We start from the raw sequence: 24,934 nt of genomic DNA on the forward strand, positions 1-24,934 counted from the left end.
GAAAACATTGTATCCGCGCCACTGATCGCAGCTGCAACGAGCACTTTGATCACTTGATTTAAAAAACGTGGAGATGTTTTATTTATTTGTAGAATTGTTACATTCGTGCCAAATTCGTTTTTCGTGACAAAAAACAAACAAAAAACAAAACAGCAGGATTGCGAGGCCCCCTAGTGGCGCGAGGCCACAATTCGCACAGTCTATGCGACAGCTCTGCCGGCATCCGACCAGCGTGGAAGGTCTCTACGTGTTACTGTCTTTTCTCGAGGCAAAGTATTTTGTATGAGAGTGAGAGGTCTCAGCCTCATGTATTGCTTAATGTTTGGTATGCATCTCTTCTCTCTATTCCAGAGCATTTAATGTTTTGTATCGATTATCTTTGAATTGATTATGAAATTGGCATGATACATTTACCTGACATAATAAATCCTTACATGTGTTTATTCTAACTGTTCTTGACATTGTTCATTTAATGGTTAAAACGAATAGTCAAATTGATTAATGATCCACAGATATCATTAAAACCCTTTCATTTATGGAGTCAGATGAAATAAACGAGAGGATACATAACTAAATGTATTGTAAATTTAACCAACCAATACTTTGCATGAGTGAGGACAGAACACGTGATAACCTTCCCCGTGTATTGGCGAACCGGCAGTTTGGACCAATATAGCGGGCCTTACAAAGCAAATCTGCAAATGCATCATATTTTTGCCAGTGATGAAGATCTTTATTAGTTGAACATCTTCATAAGCTGTCTGTGAATTAATGATTCCACAGGACGATACATTCGATTTCATTTCATAATACATTTTACAACCAAATAGATTATTACGCCACGATAGCACTACTACAAAGTATGACATAACCCGTTTTTTGGACATATACATTAATTTAAACATTAAATAAGCTACCATTGTCCACAGTTTATGAAATGAACACCCGCCATACCACGGTAATGTGTGTGCAGTAATGTGAATGCAAAACTCTGAAGAGTCACTTTATTTCGACATTGTCTAATAATCCAAATGTAGTTGTATAAGTTATACAAGTTATACAAACCAAAGGACAGGCAATTATTTTCGGGCTACAGAATGCTTGTGTCTTCTGTTTTTGTTGCAAAGATAGCCAATATATATATATATATATATATATATATATATATATATATATACACTCATTTGATTATTAGGAACACCTATTCAATTTCTCATTAATGCAATTATCTAATCAACCAATCACATGGCAGTTGCTTCAATGCATTTAGGGGTGTGGTCCTGGTCAAGACAATCTTCTGAACTCCAAACTGAATGTCAGAATGGGAAAGAAAGGTGATTTAAGCAATTTTGAGCGTGGCATAGTTGTTGGTGCCAGACGAGCCAGTCTGAGTATTTCACAATCTGCTCGGTTACTGTGATTTTCACGCACAACCATTTCTAGGGTTTACAAAGAATGGTGTGAAAAGGGAAAAACATCCAGTATGCGGCAGCACTGTGGGCGAAAATGCCTTGTTGATGCTAGAGGTCAGAGGAGAATGGGCCGACTGATTCAAGCTGATAGAAGAGCAACTTTGACTGAAATAACCACTCGTTACAACCGAGGTATGCAGCAAAGCATTTGTGAAGCCACAACTTGAGCCAAAATTGGACAGTTGAAGATTGGAAAAATGTTGCCTGGTCTGATGAGTTTCGATTTCTGTTGAGACATTCAGATGGTAGGGTCAGAATTTGGCGTAAACAGAATGAGAACATGGATCCATCATGCCTTGTTACCACTGTGCAGGCTGGTGGTGGTGGTGTAATGGTGTGGGGGATGTTTTCTTGGCACACTTTAGGCCCCTTAGTGCCAATTGGGCATAATTTAAATGCCACGGCCTACCTGAGCATTGTTTCTGACCATGTCCATCCCTTTATGACCACCATGTACCCATCCTCTGATGGCTACTTCCAGCAGGATAATGCATCATGTCACAAAGCTCGAATCATTTCAAATTGGTTTCTTGAACATGACAATGAGTTCACTGTACTAAAATGGCCCCCACAGTCACCAGATCTCAACCCAATATAGCATCTTTAGGATGTGGTGGAACGGGAGCTTCGTGCCCTGGATGTGCATCCCACAAATCTCCATCAACTGCAAGATGCTATCCTATCAATATGGGCCAACATTTCTAAAGAATGCTTTCAGCACCTTGTTGAATCAATGCCACGTAGAATTAAGGCAGTTCTGAAGGCGAAAGGGGGTCAAACACAGTATTAGTATTGGTTCCTAATAATCCTTTAGGTGATTGTATATATATATTTTCATTGGATACTTTTACTCAAGTAACTATTAAGATTATTACTTTTACATTTACTTTGAGTAAATATTTCTATAAGTACTTGTACTTTTACTTGAGTACAGTTTTTGGATACTCTACCTACCTCTGGTGAAAGTAGAATGTGTGTGTGTGTGTGTGTGTGTGTGTGTGTGTGTGTGTGTGTGTGTGTGTGTTTGTGTGTGTGAAAGAGAGAGAGAGAGAGAGTGAGAGAGAGAGATAGAGAGAGAGAGAGAGAGAGAGAGAGAGAGAGAGAGAGAGAGAGAGAGAGAGAGAGAGAGAGAGAGAGAGAGAGAGAGAGAGAGAGAGAGAGAGAGAGAGAGAGAGAGAGAGAGAGAGAGAGAGAGAGAGAGAGAGAGAGAGAGAGAGAGAGAGAGAGTAGAAATGCATGTATGTGAAAGTAAAATGTGTGTGTGAGAGTAGAAATGTATGTATGTGAAAGGAGAATGTATGTGTGTGAGAATGGAAGAATGGATTTTGGCTTGTACGGCCCCTCATACATTTGCCTGGAAGACACACCCTCCTTTGTGTACAAGTTAACCCTAAAACTCTTAATAACTTATTACCTTTTGGATTACCCCTTTGGGAATGGGCGTTTGTACCAGTCGCACTGAGACATTTCAAATGATACCAAACGTGTAATACTGTATGATAATTATTCACATAAAGCTATATAGATTCTTGAATTCCCAGGTGAATTTTGGTGATCTCAGCATGAGGGAGAAGAGATGGGGGAAAAGGGAAAGAAATGTAAATTAAGATCATTCTGAGGTGAGACTTGCATCTCGAATGGTAATGCTACCTTCACAAGAGTGAGTTCAAATGTTAATTTCCTTTGTTCTCTCAGAGAGTAGCCCTCCCTTCCAGTTCTTCCATTCTTACACCTCACCTGCTGTCACATGTTCTACCTCTGTTTGCATTTGCATTTTTTAAAATGGGTGTGTTTCACAATAAATTCAGTCTGAAATACAGATTTAAACTCATTTTGATTTCTCTTCAGCATCACCTCAAATGCTCTATTTGGCTGAAACCCAAATTATACAATTTACAAGAGGCATCTGAAACTAAGAACATTATCTTTTCTCAGAACTGATTTTTTACAAATTTTCCTTGTTTATCCCGAAAATGTTTAATTTTTCTTTATTCTCAACAAATCGAAGAAATTCTAATGATGATGAAGATAGTGACAGTTCTCAAAATGAAAGGTTAGTATATTTTATTTGCTTATTATTAAACTATTGCTGAATTATTTATTAAATTGTTTTTATTTATGTAGAAATATTTGTACATGCTTTTATTGGCCATGTTAATTTCTTTTTATCTAGATGTAAAAAAGAAAAGAAAAAGAAATGTACATGGCAATGTGAGTTTATTAGGGCAGGTCACTTGAGTGTACTATAGACCTTTTTCAGAGCAGCGCCATGACAAGTATTAAAAGCGAGGCTGTGAGGAATAGACTTACCGTCTTTTCAGTGCATCTGCTGTAAAAAGCTTCATAAAGCTCCTAGATCACTTATAATTTTACATACCTCAGAGTTTTTTGTCGACTGAAAACTTTCTGAAATATATTTTTGCAGTGTTTCAAAACAATTCAGAACAATCCAAAAACACATTAAATAACACAACCCTCTGAAGGGATGTATGTCTGTCCCTCACAGCATCACAATCATTCCTGTTAAAAATGGCATGGCACTGTTATGAATATGTTCTATGGGTCTGACCAAACACGCACTTGCGGTCTTTACACTTGACTATGCTTGTCTACTTTATGTATTTCCTGTATTTGGCCCAAGTGTTTGCACTGCAAGTGTGTGTAGAACTTTTGATTACCCGATGGGACACAGACACACTTATAGTGTTGCAAAAATGCAAGTGTTTACAGAGCTTTTTTATTTGTATTTTAAATTGTAGCGCTTCTAATTAAGTGATAAAGAGCAGTTGCAAATCTTGCACAAAATATACACTGTTTAAAAAATCTATAGAATCTACTCAATAAAAGTGAGGTAAAAATTTGCACTCATTTTGTTTGGGTAGATTTCATCCTATATTTTTGAGAAAGGAGTAGACCTACCTGAATTTAACAGCTATGATATACTAAATGTAATTAGGTAAAGTCTACCTAATATTTCTCAATACATTACACATTACTTATAAAAATTGAGTAATAATAACTCTATTATTAGCTGAAAACAGTTAATCTACTTAATTATTATTAATAATAATAAGTCAATAGAAATAATTAAACATTACTTATTAGGCCCTTCAAGCTCAGTGCGCTGCAATTTAAGAAAACATGCAAATAGACTAAGACAAGCTAATTAAGAAAAAAATCAATCTGACAACACATGCACAAGTTCAGAAAAAGCAAACAAAAATGTTTTCAGTGGATATTAGTGCTAAACACGGCTTAGAAACGCTTGCTCTTGGTGTGGTTTGTAAAAGTGGGTTTTTGTTGTGGGCTGCCTTCTGCTACTGTGTGCATGCATAAAAAGCGGTGTTTGGTGTTTTTAGCCCCCAACGGCGCCTTCCAGGCAGCGAGGGGATGGGTAGGTTTAAGGTTGAGGTTAGGGCTAGCTGCCTGGAAGGAGCCATTGGGGGCTAAAAACACCATCGAGCATAAAAAGCAAGTGGTGCACATAACTCACAGTACCTTGCGGAGCCAAAAGAGAATAAAGAAATGAGAATTTAAATGTCGTTTTAATAATTTTGAAAGATATTTGACATACCATACATGTATCCTGCTTAATAATAATAATACAGACAAGATATATCCCAGGGTATAGGCTAAAGTAGTGTTGAATCCCCAACCCTCTTAGGATTTAACTCGCCTAAAGTCCTTTTAGGATGCATCACCGGATTCAGATAATGTCTCTCAACTGAAATATTATTGATATTATTTCCATCTAATATTTATATTACTTCTGAGTCAAGATATTGTTTACCTTTGTTTTAGAGGAAAGGAACAGGGGTGCATTCAAGAAAGCAAGGTTAGATAGCTGTGAACACGGAGCGGAGAGCACAGCGCACTCACACAGTTGTGTATCTTTGAAAGCGGAGCAGCTTGCAAAGTCACAAAACATGCTGAGCCAGAGTGAAACCTTATCGCTGAACACGGAGGGGTGTGGCGGCATATTTTCGGCCTTTTTTCTCTTTTGGGCAAAAACCGAAAATGCCAGTTTTGGCCGATAGCTTTCTTAGTATGCTTGTTTTGCCTATTTGCATGTTTTTTTTAAAGTTCTATGTGTTGGGTTTTCAGCACCACCATAGATACTTATTTCTGAAAATAAAATTGTGAAAAGAGTAAAAAAAAAAGATGCATCATTTACAGTGTTCAGGACAGGATGCATCCTGGTACCAAAACTCCTCCTTTGGCATGCATCAGCTGCAGAAGACATGGTGTGTACCTGTCAAGATTCAGCATAAATGTCTCTTTCAAGGAAATTGTTGTTATACGTCGGAACTCCTCTTTGATCTAGTAAAGGAGTAAAGGGACAACATAAAAATACAAACATTTTCTGTTATAGTTACTAATTAAATTAATTAGGTCTAATTGGCACGGAAATTGTGCATGTTGTACTTGAGGCGTTGCTGCCAGCCATACATCCCTGCAAAGGACCCAGGCTCCTTTAAGCATGGAAACTTCTCAACAAGTTTTATTACAATCAACAATATTTGTATATTTAAAGGGTAGGCTGTGTAAGAGAAAATAGCTTTGGCAAGGTCTTGCATTATTGCAGATTTAACACTTGCATCATGAAAGTGCATTCCAGAGGGATGATATGACTTGTTTGCCTCTGCAAGGATAAGTTCAATGTCATGGGAAAACTTTGGCACTTGAAACGGCACTGTCCGGCACTGGAGAAGAGCGACATGACTCAGGGAGAAGAACATTATGTTGTGAGCTTAACGGTTCAGCCCCATCTGCAAAGGAGGTGTACGTTACAACGTCATCCACAGTTACCCCTTTTCCACCAACAAGAACCAGGTGCTGGTTCGGAGCTAGAGCTAGTGCCGGTTCGGAGTTGGTTCGACTGAAGAACCGGTTTGCTTTTCCACAGGCTAAAGAGCCAACGCAGAGCCAGGTCTTACGTCACAGCTACGTCTCATCTTTCTCGGCAACGTTAGCGCGGCGGCGGCGCCAAACACAAACACAATATCAACAATGGCGCACGTTGCTTTGCTATTGATGTTCATGGCTTTGCGGACCTACATTGGCATCCAAAACACGCGGATCCAACGTGTTCGCGCGGCTCGCCATTATTTGTACAGACGGAGATTACAAGCGAGAGTAACGGCATGTACATAACATTTATTTTTAACAATAAAATGCCGACTTTAGCCTTAGATTTATATTTTAGATCGCGTCCATCGTGTTTAGCTGCTGTTAGCTCGATTAGCTGCTATTTGAAAATGGCGGTCACAAGTTTCTCTTCAGTCTTGTTGGTCACGGTAACCCCGCCCCCAGCCTCTGACGCAAGCGGTTCTTTCTTGGCTCCGTTCTAGACCCTGCAATGATTTGGTGCTACTTAAGAACCAGTTTTTCTGGTTCGGAGCTGGTGCTTTGGCGGTGGAAAAACAAAGAACCGATTTGAAACTAGGCTCTGGCTCCGAACCAGCACCAGCTCTGCCTTGGTGGAAAAGGGGTGTGGGTGTCAAAGGTAACAAAGCCTTTATTTGTTATCATTTTGATGATTATGGATTCCAGCTTATGAAACACACGAAATCAAAATCCCAGAAAATTCGAATATTACATGAAATCACACAGTAATTACACAGTGATACCATGGTCATTGAACCAGGTTTTGGTTCTTTTGGCAGTGTGGGCAGGTGCAAATCCTGCTGGAAAATGAAGGAAGCATGAAGTGCTCTGAAAATGTCCTGGTAGACGGCTGCGTTGACTCTGGATTTAATAAAGCACAGTGGACCAAAGTCCTCTTTTCTGATGAGAGCAAATTTTGCATCTCATTTGGAAACCAAGGTCCCAGAGTCTGGAGGAAGAATGGAGAGGCACGCAATCCAAGATGCTTGAAGTCCAGTGTGAAGTTTCCACAGTCTGTGTTGGTCATCGGCTGTGCTGTCCACTCAACGCAGCCGTCTACCAGGACATTTCCAGAGCACTTCATGCTTCCTTCAGCAGACAAGCTTTATGGAGATGCTGACTTCATTTTCCAGCAGGATTTGCACCGGCCCACACTGCCAAAAGAACCAAAACCTGGTTCAATGACCATGGTATCACTGTGTAATTACTGTGTGATTTCATGTAATATTCGAATTTTCTGGGATTTTGATTTTGTGTGTTTCATAAGCTGGAATCCATAATAATCAAAATGATAACAAATAAAGGCTTGAAATATCTCACTTTGCATGTAATGAGTCTATATAATATATTAGTTTCACCTGTTAAGTTGAATTCTTGAAATAAATCAACTTTTTGATGATATTCTAATTTTATGACCAGCACCTGTATATATATGTATATATATATATAACTTTGCAGGATTTACAATGTGGACGACCTTTAAAACACGTCGTCACAGTCTGTGAAAACAGGTGGTGTGTCACGTGACAAGCACGTGGCAAGAGGTGCGAAAAGCAATCATCAAGTCATCATCAATCACGTCACCACCTCGCACCGTTCTCTCACTGCCCCAGGCCTCGTCCTGCTTGCCACAATGTTAATTTGGTTTTTCATGCTTACGTTCATAATCATTTGAATGTGAATTAAAAAACTCCAAACAATAATAAACAGATCTAAACAAGTGTACAATGCATTTTTAGTATCAAAATTCTCTTGTCCAAGCAGCATTTTGCACTCAGATAAGATATTACAAAGGGCATAGTGCCCTCAGACGACCACAATAATACGATTATTTCCAATATATTAGAAATTATGTTACCATGTTATTTTTGAAGAAAGAAAACCTGTACCATTAAGCTGAAATTAATGCCTAAAAACTGACTTAATACTGTGCAATAATGAGATTTGTTTATATAGGTCTACAAATGTAAGTTTTTATCTTTACAGTCAGCAAATGAAGGGAGCAGTTCACAGTCATTTAGAGGAGAGAATTCGTCCATACATTGATCTGATTGACACTCTGCGGTCAGTTGGCATTCAGAAGGACTTGGCATTACCGACTATTGCAGTGATCGGAGATCAGAGTTCTGGGAAAAGCTCTGTGTTGGAAGCGCTATCTGGAGTTGCACTACCAAGAGGAAGCGGTGAGGACTGGTTTACTCCCCTTTGAAATTAGAAATTCATATAAACACAATGACCATTTTAGGTAGCCTTCACCTCTCCCAATTTTGCTCTATTGCACTTGCAGCCTGTGGTTACCAGATCAGTAATGCATGAGACACATGCTAATTTTCAAGTTTATGAAAGATTTGGTAACTTTTTAGTTAAACATGTTGATATTTTTTCTCCAAAACAATAAGTCTCTATCTTAGGCTTAAAGTTGAATTAATGGAAGAAGAGACAAAAGTTATCTTAGAAAAGACATGTTTTTTTTTATTGTGTTACATATGTTAACTGTATATGTTTGACCCAATTTGTCTAACAGAGTTGACAGCTTTTTCTGTTAGTACATTGATTTTCAGAATTATTTCAAATCTTACAAGTTTAAGATCAGCAGATATTGAAAATATTAAATTTAAAGTGTGTTCCATGAAAATAAAAAAAGTTTAACAGAATAATTACTCCTATTTTTGTTTTCTTTCTCTACTTGAAATGTACCCGCAATTCTGGAACTGGTTGTATGTTCAAGTTGAATTCTGAAGGCCTGTTCACACCAAGAACCATAACTAAAGATAACTATAACGATAACTATTAGCGTCGATAATAATGTTCTGTTTATTATAAGCGCACACTACAGTTTTGTAGTCTGCCACTTTAAATGCTTGAGCTCTTAACTCTTGTGCATCAATTAAAAAAAGTTACACATAAGTCCATAGTGGACAAAAATGTCCATGTCAAAAAACTGTCATACAAATTTTAAGCTTGGGAGCACAGTTTGGTCTCATTTTAAAGAAGACCCTTGGCAGATTATTGCTGAAGTTAAAAAAGTGAAACCAAAAAAAAAAGTTACAGAAGTTTAAGTTTATGAAAATGATTTATGAACATTATTAATTATTTTATATGGATTATATATTTTATGGAACATGTTGAACTCGAAAACTGATATAAATTGAAAGCCATAAATCTTTACAAGTTATGTTCCAAATTTGAGGATGATCTAAAAAAAATGAGCTTTCAGTAAGATTTTGTTTGGGCACAGTAACAGATTTACCCCATTAGATGCCAGCAAAACTCCACTGATGCACACAGTGATTGGATTTTAATAACTAATTTCCAAAGGGGCGTCACCAACGGACATCGCTCAAATGCCTCTGGGCGCAATTGGATAGACCTAAAACCAATCAGAGCGATCGTCATTGTGTAAAGCCCGCCCCAACGTTTCTGATTGGTGCTGCGATTTCGAAGGATTAGAAATGGGCTTAAATGAGCTCTTTGCCAGACTACTTGCAGAGAAAATCTAAATTTGCCGGAAGTTGTCTGGGTTTTCCCAGGCTAGTAAAAAATAGTAAAAATTTTGCCAACAGAATGAAAGCCTCTTAACCCCCTGAGGTCGGCAATCACGCCGGCGTGATCTGCTCGCTTTTTTCCTTATCAGTGCAAGAGAGAGTCAAATTACTATTTTGATTTTGATTTTGACATACTTGTGATATACATCAATCGATCCTGTTAAGTGTGTATTTTTTTTGTGTATACTCACAATAAAAACAAAGTGTTGTGCTTTTTGCCAAATAAAGAAAAATAAACATGAAGCGAGTTCTGCCTTCTCTCTGTCAGTTAAGTCCATTCTGAAACGCGTCTGAAAATGAACTGTAACTCAGCGAATACTCAGTCAAACAGTCACACAGGCACACAGGCACAAAGGCATGAAGCTTGAATTCTCTTCTTTTTAATGAAGTAATTTTTATAAAAAACAAATATTCTCAGTTTATGTGAACGCCCCCATATCAGCTCCAGAAAACACATCAAGCTTATTCAGATCATTGTACTTGTTTACACTGTCTCGCGGCGCTGTGAGAAATAATACTATCATAATAATAATGGAAAATGTACCTCAGAAGTGCTGGTATTTCGAGGACAAAGGATCCTGAGCCATGGAATACTGTAGTAAGTTTTTTTTCATTCTCAAGTGAATCGCGTTTCTGTGTGTGAATGAATGAACGGCAGAGATGCGCGCTGTTTACCACAACTCGCAAAAAGACAGTTTAAATTTGAATCGCGTTTCTGTGTGTGAATGAATGTTTCGCTTTTAGCAAACTGTATTGCTATACTGAGTAAAAATCGACTGAAATATGTTGAAATAAAATGTATTTGTATAAGCAACGTATTAAACTGCAAATTAACATTTATATTTCTTATAATAAAAACGAAAGACCTATGTTACAGACATATGAAAGACAACATTTTGTTGATTAGTTTTGGATAGATTATACATTTTTACTGTAAAATATCTGCCACCTCAAATAAGCTTTTGTTTGCCAATTTTTGCTCATATGTTAAATATAGTATGTTTTGTCAAAAATAATCAAATAATATGTTATAGTGTTTGTTCCAATGTAGCCTAGGCTATATTCAAGTAATGAATCCTTAAAGGTGGAGTATGTGATTTGCAAAACGGCCGGCAGATTTTGAAAATACACAACTCAAATGGTCCTACCTTCTTTCCTTTGACCCCATTCGAAGAACATGAGGGGGATGGGGGGAGGGGGGATGGTATGACCGTTTGATTGACGCACTTACTGTCCAATGATTCTAGGTGGTCTTGGAAATGATTGGCTGGAGTTTTTCGAGTCCTGCCCGTTCCACAGATGATTAAATTGCTTAATTTTCATTTCATTGCTTCTAACTCAGTGGCTGTAAGTGGGCTAGGAATAGGATTTCAAGTGATTTAGAAAAAATGGCCAAAAAAGAGAATCACATACCCCACCTTTAACTTTGAAATATGTATGATAAAATGTATACTTTAGTTTTTACAAAGAAAGATTACACTTGAATTGTTGTTGTAATTGTAACCTTTTTAATAAAAAAAGATATTTATTTATTTATTTATGAACATTTATTAGAGGATAAACCCCATGAGATGAAACATCTCGTTTTCATGGGGGTCCTCAGGATCATATCCAAACAACATAAAACAGCAGAACAACAGAGTAGATACAATCAAATCATAATAATAATAAAATAATAATACAACAACAATAAAAGAAAAACAAAAACCTTAGCGCACGCACTCGCACACATCCACACGCACACCTGCACACACACACACACACACACAAGCTCTCACTAACCCCACCCATCACAGATTGACTTTCATATATATACTGTATAAAAACATACATGACACATATCAATGCCAAATCCGAGATGCTAGAAACACAGACAAGTATTCTGAAGATATGTCAACAAAGCAGTTCGGAACAGAGGAAAAGACGTAAGCGAGCAAATGGATGCAGGAAGGCTGTTCCAGTCACGAGGGGCTCTAACACAGAAAGCATATTTCCCAATTTCTCTCTTAACTCTAGGGACAGTAAAGAAGACCTGTTCATTGTGACGAAGGCTATATTGTGACCTGTAAGGCACTAAATATTGTGATAAATAATATGGATATTGAAAGTAAATACATTTAAAAATGAGCAGAAGCCAATGATATTGTCTTCTGTCTGAGGGTGCAAGCCAGGACAACTGTTCATACATCACACAATGATGTGTCATATAGGGGCAGCGAAGGACGAATCGGCACAGGCTGTTGTATACCACATCGAGAGAATGTAGACAAATAGCAGTAGTGTTGGCATATATAATATCTGCATAGTCCAGAATAGGTAGCAACAACTGAGAGACTATCCTTTTTCTAACCTGAAAGGTAAAGCAGTCTATTGATTGATATAATGTTTTAAGACGAAAGCTAAGTTTGTTGTTATATATATTTACAAGGTAGATGTAAACGAATTGTTAAAAGGTAAATATAAGCCTTTTCTTTAAATAATTTTTATTGTGTTTTATTAGTGGCAAATTTGGGGAGAGGATAAATATTCCAAAACTGAAAATACAGTATGAGAATTAACTGCACAATTACTAGACATGTTTTCCTTGGATATTATAGGCCAATTTGCAAGCACAATTTGTGAAAAAAATAAATAAAATTGAGATGCTTCCAACTGTTGCTCTTGCATTCTTTCTTGTGGCTCAGTGACACACCTGAATGAATGGCTCATTAAGTATGCGGGCCCCATTGTCTCCTCAGGTGTAAACCACTAAAAATGCATGATGGTGTTGGATCATTGACGCCCCACTCACATATTGCCTTTCCAAACAGAAAGTGTTTTGCCAAATTTAAATCAATGTATTGTGTTATGTGAATGATTAGGCAGGATGATTTTCACATCATTTTGAAGAAAAAACTCTAGGCGACAACATCCATTAGTCAAAAGTCTTTTTGACACATATTTAGTATGTGTTTTGTGGCCTTATTTCAGAAACTTTAGTTTTTAGTTTTTTCAATAACCATGCATAAACATTCTCTCAAAAATACAAACATGTACATTCATGTTGCTCACATATTATGGTAGCCCTGTTTGTGCTAAATAGAGTGTAATTACACCTTTGCCATTAATATGTTTATAAGCTAATGAAAAAAGCACAAATGTCAGGGCATGTCAGAACATCTCAAGGACCCCAAAAACACCTTAGACCCCAGAGGGTTTTAAGATTACATCATTTTATAGTTAAATGGCACTGGGTTTAAAATTTTTCTTTTTGTCCAAAAGGTGCTAAGAGGAACTATGTTTTTAAAGGAAATTTAAAATAGTTTTGAAATAGTAAAAATCCAATAAAAATACACACCTGTGCCATTTTTATGCAGTTAGTATTAACACAGGCAAAGCGATCAGAAAAACAAAACTGAAAAAGACAAAAATTGGCTTTCAAAGTTTTTATAGTTTTATCAGCTTGAAAAAAACACTCTGAAAGTGATTCCAAAATATATTTTCTCTGTGCCGTTAATATCCATGTAGTTGTGGTTTGGACTCTGCTATTCATTTACATACATATAATAATATATCGCTATCGTTATCGTCCATGGTGTGAATGGGCCTTAAGATTTAAAGAATGACTTTTGTCAGCACATGCACTGTTGTCACACCATTTTCCACTGTCAGTTTTCTTGGTTGCTAACTGGACTGTGTTTGTTATAGGAATTGTCACCAGATGTCCACTGGAGCTGAGGCTGAAGAAGGTTACTGGTGGAGCCAACTGGAAGGCTGTTCTATCCTACCGTAAAAAGAGGACTGACTTTGTGGATCCGTCATTTGTTGCAGGTTTATAAACTGTTTGCAGTCTCTTTTGCGTTCTTAACTTGATGTGTTTTTTTTGCAACTGACTCAAATTATCAATCTTACAACTGAATTTAAATTATGAAATCTTGCAGGTCCTATTAAAGCCAGCAAATTGGCAAATGGAAAGGTAGCACATCCATCTTATGATTTGAAGAAATTTGAATTTGGAGATCCTTCATCAGTTGAAGAACATGTTGCAGCAGGTTAGTAAATCTGCAGGAAAATTCCTTTCTTTTCAGAGTTATTAGAACATAATATAGAGATCAAAATCTCAAGCTGCAGTCACAATCAGTAAATAAATATAAAAATTAGTTTTGTCTTAAAATTGATGGCTGTTGTCTTGAATGCTGATTCAGTAAATTAAATGTGTTATTCCAGTTCATCATATCACTGCACAGAACTCATATTGCATAGCAACATCCTGTTATATGAAGGGCTATAGGTGCATGCACGCCATGTCATAATTATGAGATTCTGACTTGTAAAAAGCACATGTCCTCGTAGAAACTCGTAATTACAACTCAGAATTTTTGGCGAGATTCGACTTAAACCACATGACCGCCTTACCCCTGACTGCTGCAGATTCATTTTGGCATTGAAAGTGTTGCCATAGAAACACATAATTCTGAGTCTGAGGACATGTCCCTTTAAGGCAACTCATATCTCTTTGAATGGGAAAATCTCCAAAACTGTTTGCAAAGCTTACGATTAAATTTCATATTTGAAATCACCAATGAAATTTGATAACAACTGTCTCATAAATGTTATTTCTAAACGCTTGTATCATGACAAAAAAAAAACAGATTTTTTATAAAAGCTGGACCAAGCTAATGCACATGTGGATTCCTAAGCACGCGTCTCGGTCTCATAACACTGAAGCTGCGTCCGAAATCGAATACTTCCCTACTACCTACTATATAGTATGCGAAAAACAGTACACGAGCGGAGTAGTATGTCCGAAATCAGTCAGTAAGTCAGTATATATATAATATTATGATTTTAATTAAACATATTTAATTCAGTACTTAAAGGAACCGTATGTAAGAAATGTATTTCAATTAATCATAAAATGGCCCTGATATGTCACTAGGCATTAAGAAATTAAGTTCATTTCAAATACTTATATCACTGAAAACAGTAGTCCGGCCAGGATATTGTCATTTAAAAGTGAAGTTGCAGCCCTCAACTGATGTTGATGTTGTCATGTTGTGTTTTGGCCTGGTGCGCCACCCTCCACCTATCTACTAATCACAAAGTCAGTAGTGTTTCGGCATCCGGGTTGCCAGCTCTGCTCTAGTTACCACAGCTGCAGCTACAAACGTGTCAGATAAAAAATGTCTAACGTCACGAAACCTAAAAGACCTCGTTATGAATCTGAAATACGTTGTGACAAAGTCCGAAATAAAACAAGGATTTGTATAAGAGATGCCTTTGAAAGATGGAGATGGCTGAAAACGGAGAAGAATTTGAAGACAGATGCCTACGTTGCTAATTTTCTCCTGGACAGGTAATCGCCATTAGTAAATTTTTGCGATACATAATTACTTCGCAAAACATCTCTCATGAAGCATAAACATAATTAACAGAAAAAAAACTTACTGTGTAGGACTCGTCACTTGTCATTGGAAGCTCCTTGTAGCCAACGTTCCTGCTGGATCCTGCAGCCTAGCTGGCAACCTCGAGTCAGGGGGGAGGGGGAGGGGATACACCGCTCTACAGTAATTTGAAAGTGATTGCAGTACCAGTTTTGGCCACAATCTTACATACGGTTCCTTTAAAAGTATCAAATCATTGTCTCTAACATTTAGCTTACTGTTTCTTAAAAGAAACATTTGTATCAATGAAAGAGCGGGAAGCTTCAGGCTTATGCTGCTTTAAGTGACGTATTTTTTCTTATAAACACAGTTAATTTTGCAGTGTGTGTGTTGTACAGCCCAGAATGAGCTGGCAGGAAAGGGGGTAGGAATATGTGATGAGCTCATCACTTTAGAGGTCATGTCACCAGATGTGTGTGACCTCACACTGATCGATCTACCTGGAATTGCCAGAGTCCCAGTAAAAGGACAACCAGAGGATATTGGAAACCAGGTGAAAAGCATGATCTGATTTTGAGCACCACATTTCAGTACCATAGACATCCAGTTTTAAAACTATGTCTTCATGTCTTGCAGATCAAACATCTGATTATGAAATTTATTGAGAAGCAAGAGACTATAAACCTGGTAGTGGTTCCTTGTAACACTGACATTGCAACAACAGAAGCATTACAAATGGCACAAGAAGTAGATCCTGAGGGCAGAAGAACTGTCGGTAATTAAGCAGATGATCCGCACACAACATCTAATAACATTAAATATATTTGATGATTTGAGGCTTCAAATCATCCAATGCACTTTTTAAATGAACATGTTTCATTCTTACAGCCATTTTGACCAAGCCAGATCTCATAGACAAGGGAACAGAGAAGGACATTCTGGCTATTGTCCACAACAAAGTGATTCCTCTCCGCAAAGGTTACACCATGGTGAAGTGTAGAGGACAACAGCAGATCAATGAGAAAATTCCTCTGGAGGAGGCGACACAAATAGAGAGAGATTTCTTCCAAAACCATGACAATTTCAGGTTACAGACTATATATTTAAGAATATAATTCAACTTTTAGCATGTCATTTCTGAATTCAAATTAATGTTATGTTTTGAGGTGCATACACTCAGGGTGACACAACTATCCTGATAAAAGTAAATAAAATAAAACCTTCAGTAGTTTGGCATAATGTTTTAGTAATATTTCTTAGGAAAAATATTTTCACAAGACATGAGATTTGCTGCTTATAAATATTCTTGGAAAAAAGTTTGTCCACAAAATCATAAAGCTAAATGGCATAAACTACATGCAAAAAAAAAAAAAAAAATAAATAATAATAATCACAGAAAGAAGCCTTGTAGTCCCTTTAGACTGTATCAAGGTCAATAAAAGTCTCAGATATATTTCACCTTTATGTGACAAGGCAAAGTTAGTTCAGATTGTAAAATTGTAATATGTGGTATAACTCCCCCGAAACCTAAATTATTTTTTTTTTTATTAATATTAGTTTTTTGTTATGTTCACTTTGTCCATTATTATTTTTTCAAGAATACCTGTTTGCCAAGCTACAGTAGGCTATATGACCTAAAGTAAACCCCATCTAAACTAAGTGCCTTCTCTTTTTCTACTACAGAGACCTCTTACCGTCTCCAAATAAATTGAGTGAGGGTAAAGCGACTATTGAATGTCTTGCTGTCAAGCTGACTCAGAATCTTGTTGATCATATCAAAGTAAGTTTGTAAATGTCTAAACTAAACTAAGAGTCCTAAATGTGGTGAACTGCATTTGTGGTTTCTATAATCAAATTGTTTCTTACCTATCTTTGTCAGAAATCACTACCACAACTCAATCAGCAGATTAAAACACAGTTGTGGGACGTGAAGAATGAGCTTAAGGAGTACGAGACTGGACCACCAGAAGATCTTAAGGGAGCCAAACAGTTCCTCACTGAAGTAGGACCTCAAGTCATCACATCTTCTTGCTTAGTAGAATTATGATTAGGGGTTCAAGATGCTGGAACCCTATGAAATGGAATGTAAACATTTCTTAATATGCATTTTGTGAAACAGACAGATCCTTTCATCCATAAAATTAGCAGCCCTTTAAAAAGATAAAAACACAGAATACAGAAAAAAGTCAAAGTTGCGAGATACATATTTTTTGTGTTTGCAAGAAAGAAAGTCAGAATATCAAACTCACAATTCTGAGAAAATTTTGAATTGCAAGATTTTTTTCTTAGGAAAAAAAGAATAAGAAAATATTAAATCAGAATTGTGAATAATATATTTTTGAAATTACCTTAACGTCAAGTTAAAAGTAGAGGTCGACCGATTCATCGGTCGGCCGATTGATCGGCCGATTTTTTGCATTTTTAACATAATCGGCATCGGCCAATATCCAAGTGTATCAAGCCGATTATTAGGCAGGCGCATCTGTGGGCAGCCTAGTGTTGTTGTTGTGGAACACGCGTTCGACGCACGCTGCGCCTAGAGTCATTCTCCAGCAGAGTGAGCAGATCTCATCCAGTGCTTAAGGAAGGAGCTAAGTTCCTTGGAGAAAACTCCTTTATATTTAATTAAAAACTTTTGATATGTTACTGCCAACTTAGAGAAAAAACATGAATAGGCGACATGACGTTCGGCTACTTTGAAATTGATAGCGTAGTTGAGGTTGCATTAGCACATCAGAAGGGTTGCGATCATGTCACAATCATAGGTCACAATAAGTAAGCAAGAATTTACAGACAGTGAATCTGAGACTTTTATTTGTTCTGTTTGTGTGTCTTATATTTGAGAGGGTTGTCACTCAATGCAGAGAAATAAGTAATAAAAAAAGAGACCAACTATATGCTAGTGAAGGACTGGCTTTGCTTTGCTAGGGTTGGATAGCTACAGACAGACCCAGTGCTAATACGGCACTGGTGCCTTAACGACCGTTATTTACCGGACCGAATATCAACGCGCATTTCTGTGCTTCATATCAGTGCTACTGTTATGCCTGTGCTTCTCTTGGATGCTCTGAAAACGGACGTTAGAATAACATAAACATCGCTTCGCTGCACTTGACACTAGTCAGCAGTTAACTTTAACATTCCGTTAGCTAGTAAGTTAGCTGGATTAAACACGGTTAAAATGCTGGCCAAACAGTAGTGTAATGTGTGACTGTATTTCACTGTAGACTAGGGGTGGAACGGTACATGTTTTCGTATTGAACCGAAACGGAACAGGCGTCACGTTTCGGTGTATAAATTTCCACGGAGAATACACGCTATAAAAATAAATAAAACTCGCGTGCAAAGTAATGTGGAACTACTGTTAGATACGCGGGTTCTTTAGGGACACCTAATCTGTAACTCCGCTTTAGCTCCGGCTGCGATGTAAAGATTGCAATGCGTTGTGTGTGTGTGTGTGTGAGAGAGAGAGAGAGAGAGAGAGAGAGAGAGAGAGAGAGAGGCGCGATCGAGATCGAAAAGTCGCGTGTGTTTAAAGTCGCAAAGTGTTTACTTATATTTGTGTGCAAACGCGCGCGCGTGTGTGTGTGTGAGGCGCGGGCGCGATCGAACAGTGGAAACATAAAAACATACTCCGTCATTTTGTTTATCAGGACATAATTCAAACTGCAAAGTGTTTAAGTTACTGTTAATTCAAATGTTAAGGAAAACAAATATATTAATCTGAAATGTAGCAAATTAATTTTCAATCCATTCAGGTACAATTACCAAACATATCTCAAGTTCTTTTTGTCTTTTGTACAAGTGCAGATTGGTAAAGTGTTCAATAAATGTTTTTGTTGAGAAATCTTGTCTATCTTAAGTAATTATTTGTGTTACATTTTATCTTTCAAATAGAGGTTAAAAACAAGCACATAATCTGCCAAATATCGGCCAAAATAAATCGGCAGCATTTATCGGCCATCGGCCGACCCGGATCTCAAAAGATCGGCATCGGCATCGGCCTGAAAAAAAACATATCGGTCGACCTCTAGTTAAAAGAAGTAAATGTTTGAAAAGCAAGGTTCATTCTGTTTAAATCCACTATGTTTTGTCTCGTGCCTTGTGTGAACAGCCCCTGAAAATGTTCTCTGTTCAGATAATACCTCTTTTACCTCCTCAGAAGATTCACTTTTGCTGTATAATGATATTTTAAAAGGCTAATGAATTTTTTTTTTTTTTTCTTCACAGACCCTAAAAAGATTCAGTGATCAAATCAACTCTTTATCATCAGGGGAGCTGATGAGTGAGGAAAATTTGTTTGTCCAGCTTCGGGTTGAATTCAAGAAGTGGAATGATCATCTTAACAGCACAAAAACATCCTGTCAGTAAATTTACAACATGCAACAACTTTGAATTCACTTTTGTTGTTGTTTTCTTAGAGTTCCGATAAAAATGAAAAAGTCAGTTAATTTCATAAGAAATCCATTTTGTTTCCAAACAAGTCAGCAATTCAAAAAAGTTGAGCCAGAAAAACAGAGGGAGGGAACTGCTCGGATTCAGTAACTACAGAGTGTTTGAGTTGGTTCTGCAAGAACATGTGGCCAAACTTAAGAAGCCAGCCATTGAATTACTCAATACCACCAAAGGTACCATCACAAAATACTTTATGGTTATTGTAGAGAGCCAAAAGATTAGATCACCAATTTAATGACATTAATAGTTTTAACAAATGTGGCTGTTTGTCTTCTTGACTTGATGTATTTCTCCTGAAGACATCATCATCACACATTTGACTGACGTGGTGAATCAGTGTTTCAGGACCTACTCTGTCCTTCAAAACACTGCTAAGGTAAATATTGCTCCTAATTGGTGGAAAAACTAATAACAAAACTAAAACTAATCCAGTTTAATCAAGTTCTCTTTCCTCGCTACTTTTTCATTTGACTTTTTCATTTTGCCCATAGGACAAAATCAACAACATTCAGTTAACCCAGCAAGAAAAGATGGAGCAGAGGATTTTAGAGCAGTTTGAAATGGAAAACAGGGTCTACTCTCAAGATCCCATCTTCTTGAAGGTCTTGAATGAGATTACGAATGATAAGTTTTCAGAAGATCAGTTACCCTTCTTTGACAAAAAATGCAAGTACAGTAATATGCTGGAGGCGTATTATGAGGTAGATTTTCTTAGTTTTCAGAAACAAATAGCAGTGCAGTGTATGTGTATGTGGAAGTAACTTAGTATCTCTATTCTTCTTTCAGGTTGTGGTGCAGCGAATGGCTGACCAACTGCCCATGATGATCTTATTTTTCATGTTGAAGCAGACTGCTGAGCTCCTGTCTATTGACATGTTGAGTTTACTGGATGGGGCAAATGTGAGTGAGCTCCTGTTTGAGGACTCTGAAGTCAGCAGAAGGCGCAAAGATCTACGAGAGCGCCTGGATCGTTTGAGTGCTGCTCAGGAATTAATTAGCACATTTTCTACTGAGGGTATCTGAAAATACATATAATGTATATATGTCAATCTTATAATGTATCTGACAACTTCTAAACAAACATCCATTTTCCATAAATAAACCTATAACATTTTCTTCAGAATATTAAAATATACATACATACATTAACCCACATCTTATACTTTTTGATTGTTTCCATGTTACTCACAAAATGGGCTAAAGCAGGGCCGATACATTTTGTTTTCTCAGTGCGTTATCTACAGCCTCAGTGCGTTATCTACAAGTTAAGGTCTAACTTAAAGCAACACCAAGTAACTTTTGCTCTCGGGGTCCCCCTACAGTTGGGAAACAGTATTGTCTTCTACTACTGTCATAAAATCTGTCATGGTTACACCAGGGGATACACGTGCATTTGTTGACAAGCCGATACCCCTGAACTCTGCAGAAGGAGTTCTCACGTCTTGGGCAGACTGCCTGCGTTGCATGTGAAATGTCTTCATCCCAGGTACAGTGGCATATATTTCAGCATGTCATATGAATATAATTTCATGGGTTTTATTTTTTCATAAGCCTTTGATTTTGTCACTCTCCCTTTTTCTCTTCCTAGTCTCCTCAGACAAAACCTTTGCCTTCTTCGGTTTCGTTGCTGCTTCAGCCATGACAACAACATACACACTCTATACCACACGCTATACGTCCGAATTTGAGGAAATGGGGGGGTGGTGGGGGATGTGAGGTATGCCGTAAAGCAGTCGAATTTTGTAGTTCTTTTTGTGCTCGGGTTACTACCCAAACCCAGAAGTTCCGTAGTGGCAGTAAAAGCGATACAGACCCCGTCAGGCTATGGCAGACGTGTCATTCAACCTATTGTAAGTTGATGTACCATCAAAAAATTGAAAAAAAAAATTGAACTTTATAAGGTTTTTTAACCTTAATATGAGTTTCCCTAGCCTGCCTATGGTCCCCCAGTGGCTAGACGTTTTGATGGGTGTAAACCAAGTCCTGGGTATTTTTGAGAAAACAAAAGCTCAGACGGGCGGATCTAGAAATCTTCCCCTTATGTCGTCATAAGGGGAAAGGTTACCTCCCCTTTCTCTTCTTTGCCCGCAAAAAGAATTTGGCCCGCCCATGAGAAATGAGCTACGTGAGCGCAATATTGGTTTTTCCTCAAGAGACATCATGGCTTGCAAACAAGCGCAACATGGCAGTTGTTCAGTAGCCTGGTAATACCAAACTCTGCTACTTCACTTTGCTTAGTAGACAGAGTCTGGCATGGCATAATTGAAAAGCGTTTTCTTTCTCGCGGAGGGGCGCTTGTCTGAAGTTTAAGATCATTGGTTACCCATAAGCCAATCACATAACGTTTGGTTATTACGTGTGTTATGCGCCGGCTCAGCCGCATCGAACTTCCACTGTAAACACATGTATGATGCGAAAACAAAACCATCGAGCGAAATACCGGAGTGAACATGGCTGTGAACGACTTTTGCAGATTATGTGAAGTAAATCTACGCATCCACGGCACAATCAGCGTCTACGTCATGGCTCTCAGCCCGCCCTCTGTTCGTTGATTGACCGGCTGTTTTTAGGCCGGAGGAAAACTGGGAGTAGGTCGCTATCTCAGACTGAGTACAGAAGCGAACTGAAATTGAGCGGAAGTACGAAGTCTGACGTCAGGCTAGTTGCTCAGTGTCAAATCCAAAAATCGGATTTTTCAGGGTTAAATCCAAATCGATATTAATGTATTTAGGCACATTCACACCAGGATGATAACGAGGCCCTAATGATTGTTTTAAAAATGTTATACATATAAAAGAATAGCACCACAGTAGTCCACACCACAACTACAACGACAGAGAAACTATATAATTGGAATCATTTCAGAACGATTTTTTTCCAGCTGATGAAAAACTTTGACAGCCACTCAGAATAGGCTACAAGAGCTTGAGCATTTAAAGTGGCAGACGACAAACCTTGAAATGTGTGCTTAGAATAAGCAGAGCTTTATGGTGGAGTGGGCTAAAACGCTACAACGCAACAATAACTAACTATATTTTTCAATATTAGTTCATTAATAACTATTCATCTACTGTTGTTTTAGCTTGTCTTTTTCATTTTAAGCTAGAACTGCTTGTACTCTGTTTTTTCCCCCTGTAAATTTATTATGCAAATTGCTTTGTCGGTGTGGGGGCATTTTGGGAGGCATTTTACCCCACCTGTGGGTCAAAACAACCCCTTGGTACAAATTAATGTAAGAATCCAATAACAAGAAAATGGTGGACATTTCTGATACTTGGTTTATGATTTGTCATTGTCACTGAAATGATAACTATTCTAGACACATCTAAAAAAAAAATCCACAGAAAACAATTAGCCTACATGGTCCTCAAGGGGGCGTTTTCCCCACGTACCATATCGTACCTTGCTGTAATAAGTGAATAAATGTTGATTAAACAGCTTCTCTGCTGCAGCCCGACAGGCAGAAAGAATCGTGCTGTGATCACGAAAGATGCTTCCCATTGAAATACTCTAGTTTTAAAAACGTGCTGACATCACGAAAATAACGAAATAAATAAAAAAAAATCAATAGAATAAATTACGTGACCATATCACGAACTGCCGTGAGACTGGGTTGGAATGTCTGTCTGACAGACGAACGTCGAAAAACAACGCAAATGGTACACCTCTTTGTTAACATGAATGTCTATCTGACGAACCCCCGCGTCGAAAAACAACGCCAAGGGTACACCTCTTTCATTAAAACTTGACGCCAGGGGTCCTTGACCATGCGTCAGACATTTGACGAGTAGGGAGTGAGACTGTGTTGAACTGGTGGAGTCAAGTGGAAGGCTGTTCTATCTACCGTAAGAAGATAATTGAATTTGTTGATTCATCTGTTGCAAGTTAGTAGCCTAATATTGTTTGAACTGCTGCTGTTTTTGTTCTGTTGTCTTAAGAGGTTTCTTGAAAGTTGCAACTTGCTCTAAATTATATATTTCACAGTCGGATTTACAGTAAACCATATAATGTTGCAGGACCTCTTAAGATTTCTGGAGGAAATAACAGGAAAACAGGAAAACAGCTGACTGAAGCGTGAGTGATGTATAAAAATGCAGCCCGCACTAGGCGGGGTTGTCCTTTGCAGCAGAAAACTCTGAAGTCTATATGTGAATGGCCTTCTTGCAAGGATAAAGTTCATTGCAGTCTCACCACTAAATAGATCATTTCCTCAACACTCCCTATGTGTCAGAAGTGGGATTCCGTGTGTGATTCAGCTGGACCTGAGAACGTGTTGAGGCTGAACATCCTGGTTTCCAAAGAATGACTCCCTACCCCGAAGGTTTAGGGAGGAGGGACAAATGTGGTGTGAGTCTGTTGAAACCAGTTAGTTTTATTTTGGTGTACCTAGACACTTGATTCTCTGTTTTACACCCCTCCTCCGGCGTGGAGTTTAAGAAATTTTTGCGGTTCTCTGAGTCTTCAATGAGATGACTGCTGAAACAAGAAGAGGAAGTGGCGGATGGGTGTTCAGCTCCCCTCCTGAAAGAGGAAGTTGACACTTCTTAGAGGGGTCAGCATGGATAGACACAGATTCACTGCAGGAAAAGGTGAATAATTTACTTATGCAATTTTGTGGCAGGATCGATCAAAAGCCCGACTGAGGAGAGAAACAACGGAGCCCATACACCACAACACCAGGCCTTTGAGTGCCCTCACAGCCCAACAAGTTCAACTGAATGACAATCCGCACAGAAAGACTTCCATCCCCTCCCCCATTTTTAATGATCACTAGAGACTGCTTCAAAATGTGTTCATTGTTATATAAACTTGGTTACTTTGATTATTCACTTGTCTCACAGCAGTTTTTTGTATTCTCTGTTAAACTAACATTCTGAATCTGCTTTCAATAGGTACCAGTCCAGCCCTACTTTGCATCTTATTGAAGGAAAAGGAAGTTCATTAACAGAAGTGGGATCTTGACTCACCAATCAGTTAAAACTGGGGATGGATTTGGCATAGTTAGGGTTATTAAATCAACCAGCAAGTGGTAAAGACATAAATAGGTTATTGACTATGCAGAGTTCTCTGAAAAAGAAAAGGGAAATAGGGCACAAGGTGTCCAAAGAGAAAATTATGGCTAGAAAATCAACAATATTGATTACTCTATTTCGTTTAAAGGTCATTTTCTAGATTCAATAGAAAAAAAAAAAAAAAATCTAAAATTCCAAAC

General features: G+C 37.9%; 1 protein-coding gene across 1 annotated transcript; it reads left to right on the plus strand.

The window, feature by feature from the left end:
* Nucleotides 1-3,278: 3,278 nt before the first annotated feature.
* On the plus strand, nucleotides 3,279-24,544 carry LOC311283187 (interferon-induced GTP-binding protein Mx3-like). Its single transcript, XM_084397449.1, has 14 exons — nucleotides 3,279-3,525; nucleotides 8,346-8,542; nucleotides 13,592-13,714; nucleotides 13,825-13,935; nucleotides 15,666-15,820; nucleotides 15,904-16,042; nucleotides 16,156-16,354; nucleotides 16,951-17,047; nucleotides 17,147-17,269; nucleotides 19,498-19,630; nucleotides 19,752-19,895; nucleotides 20,022-20,098; nucleotides 20,214-20,423; nucleotides 20,509-24,544. The coding sequence occupies exons 1-14, from the start codon at nucleotides 3,446-3,448 to the stop codon at nucleotides 20,743-20,745; spliced, it is 2,025 nt and encodes a 674-aa protein (XP_084253575.1). The 5' UTR covers nucleotides 3,279-3,445; the 3' UTR covers nucleotides 20,746-24,544.
* The last annotated feature ends 390 nt before the right edge of the window (nucleotides 24,545-24,934 follow it).

The sequence above is a fragment of the Rutilus rutilus genome (genome assembly GCF_951802725.1).
Source record: "Rutilus rutilus genome assembly, chromosome: 23".
Lineage (NCBI taxonomy): Eukaryota > Metazoa > Chordata > Actinopteri > Cypriniformes > Leuciscidae > Rutilus > Rutilus rutilus.

Bases quoted from the DNA above. Each gene is read 5' to 3' on its own strand.
- LOC311283187 (XM_084397449.1), top strand. From the start codon at position 3,446: ATGTTTAATTTTTCTTTATTCTCAACAAATCGAAGAAATTCTAATGAT. The intron at 8,543-13,591 runs GTGAGGACTGGT...TGTTTGTTATAG, and splicing joins TGCACTACCAAGAGGAAGCG to GAATTGTCACCAGATGTCCA. The intron at 13,936-15,665 runs GTTAGTAAATCT...TGTGTTGTACAG, and splicing joins TGAAGAACATGTTGCAGCAG to CCCAGAATGAGCTGGCAGGA.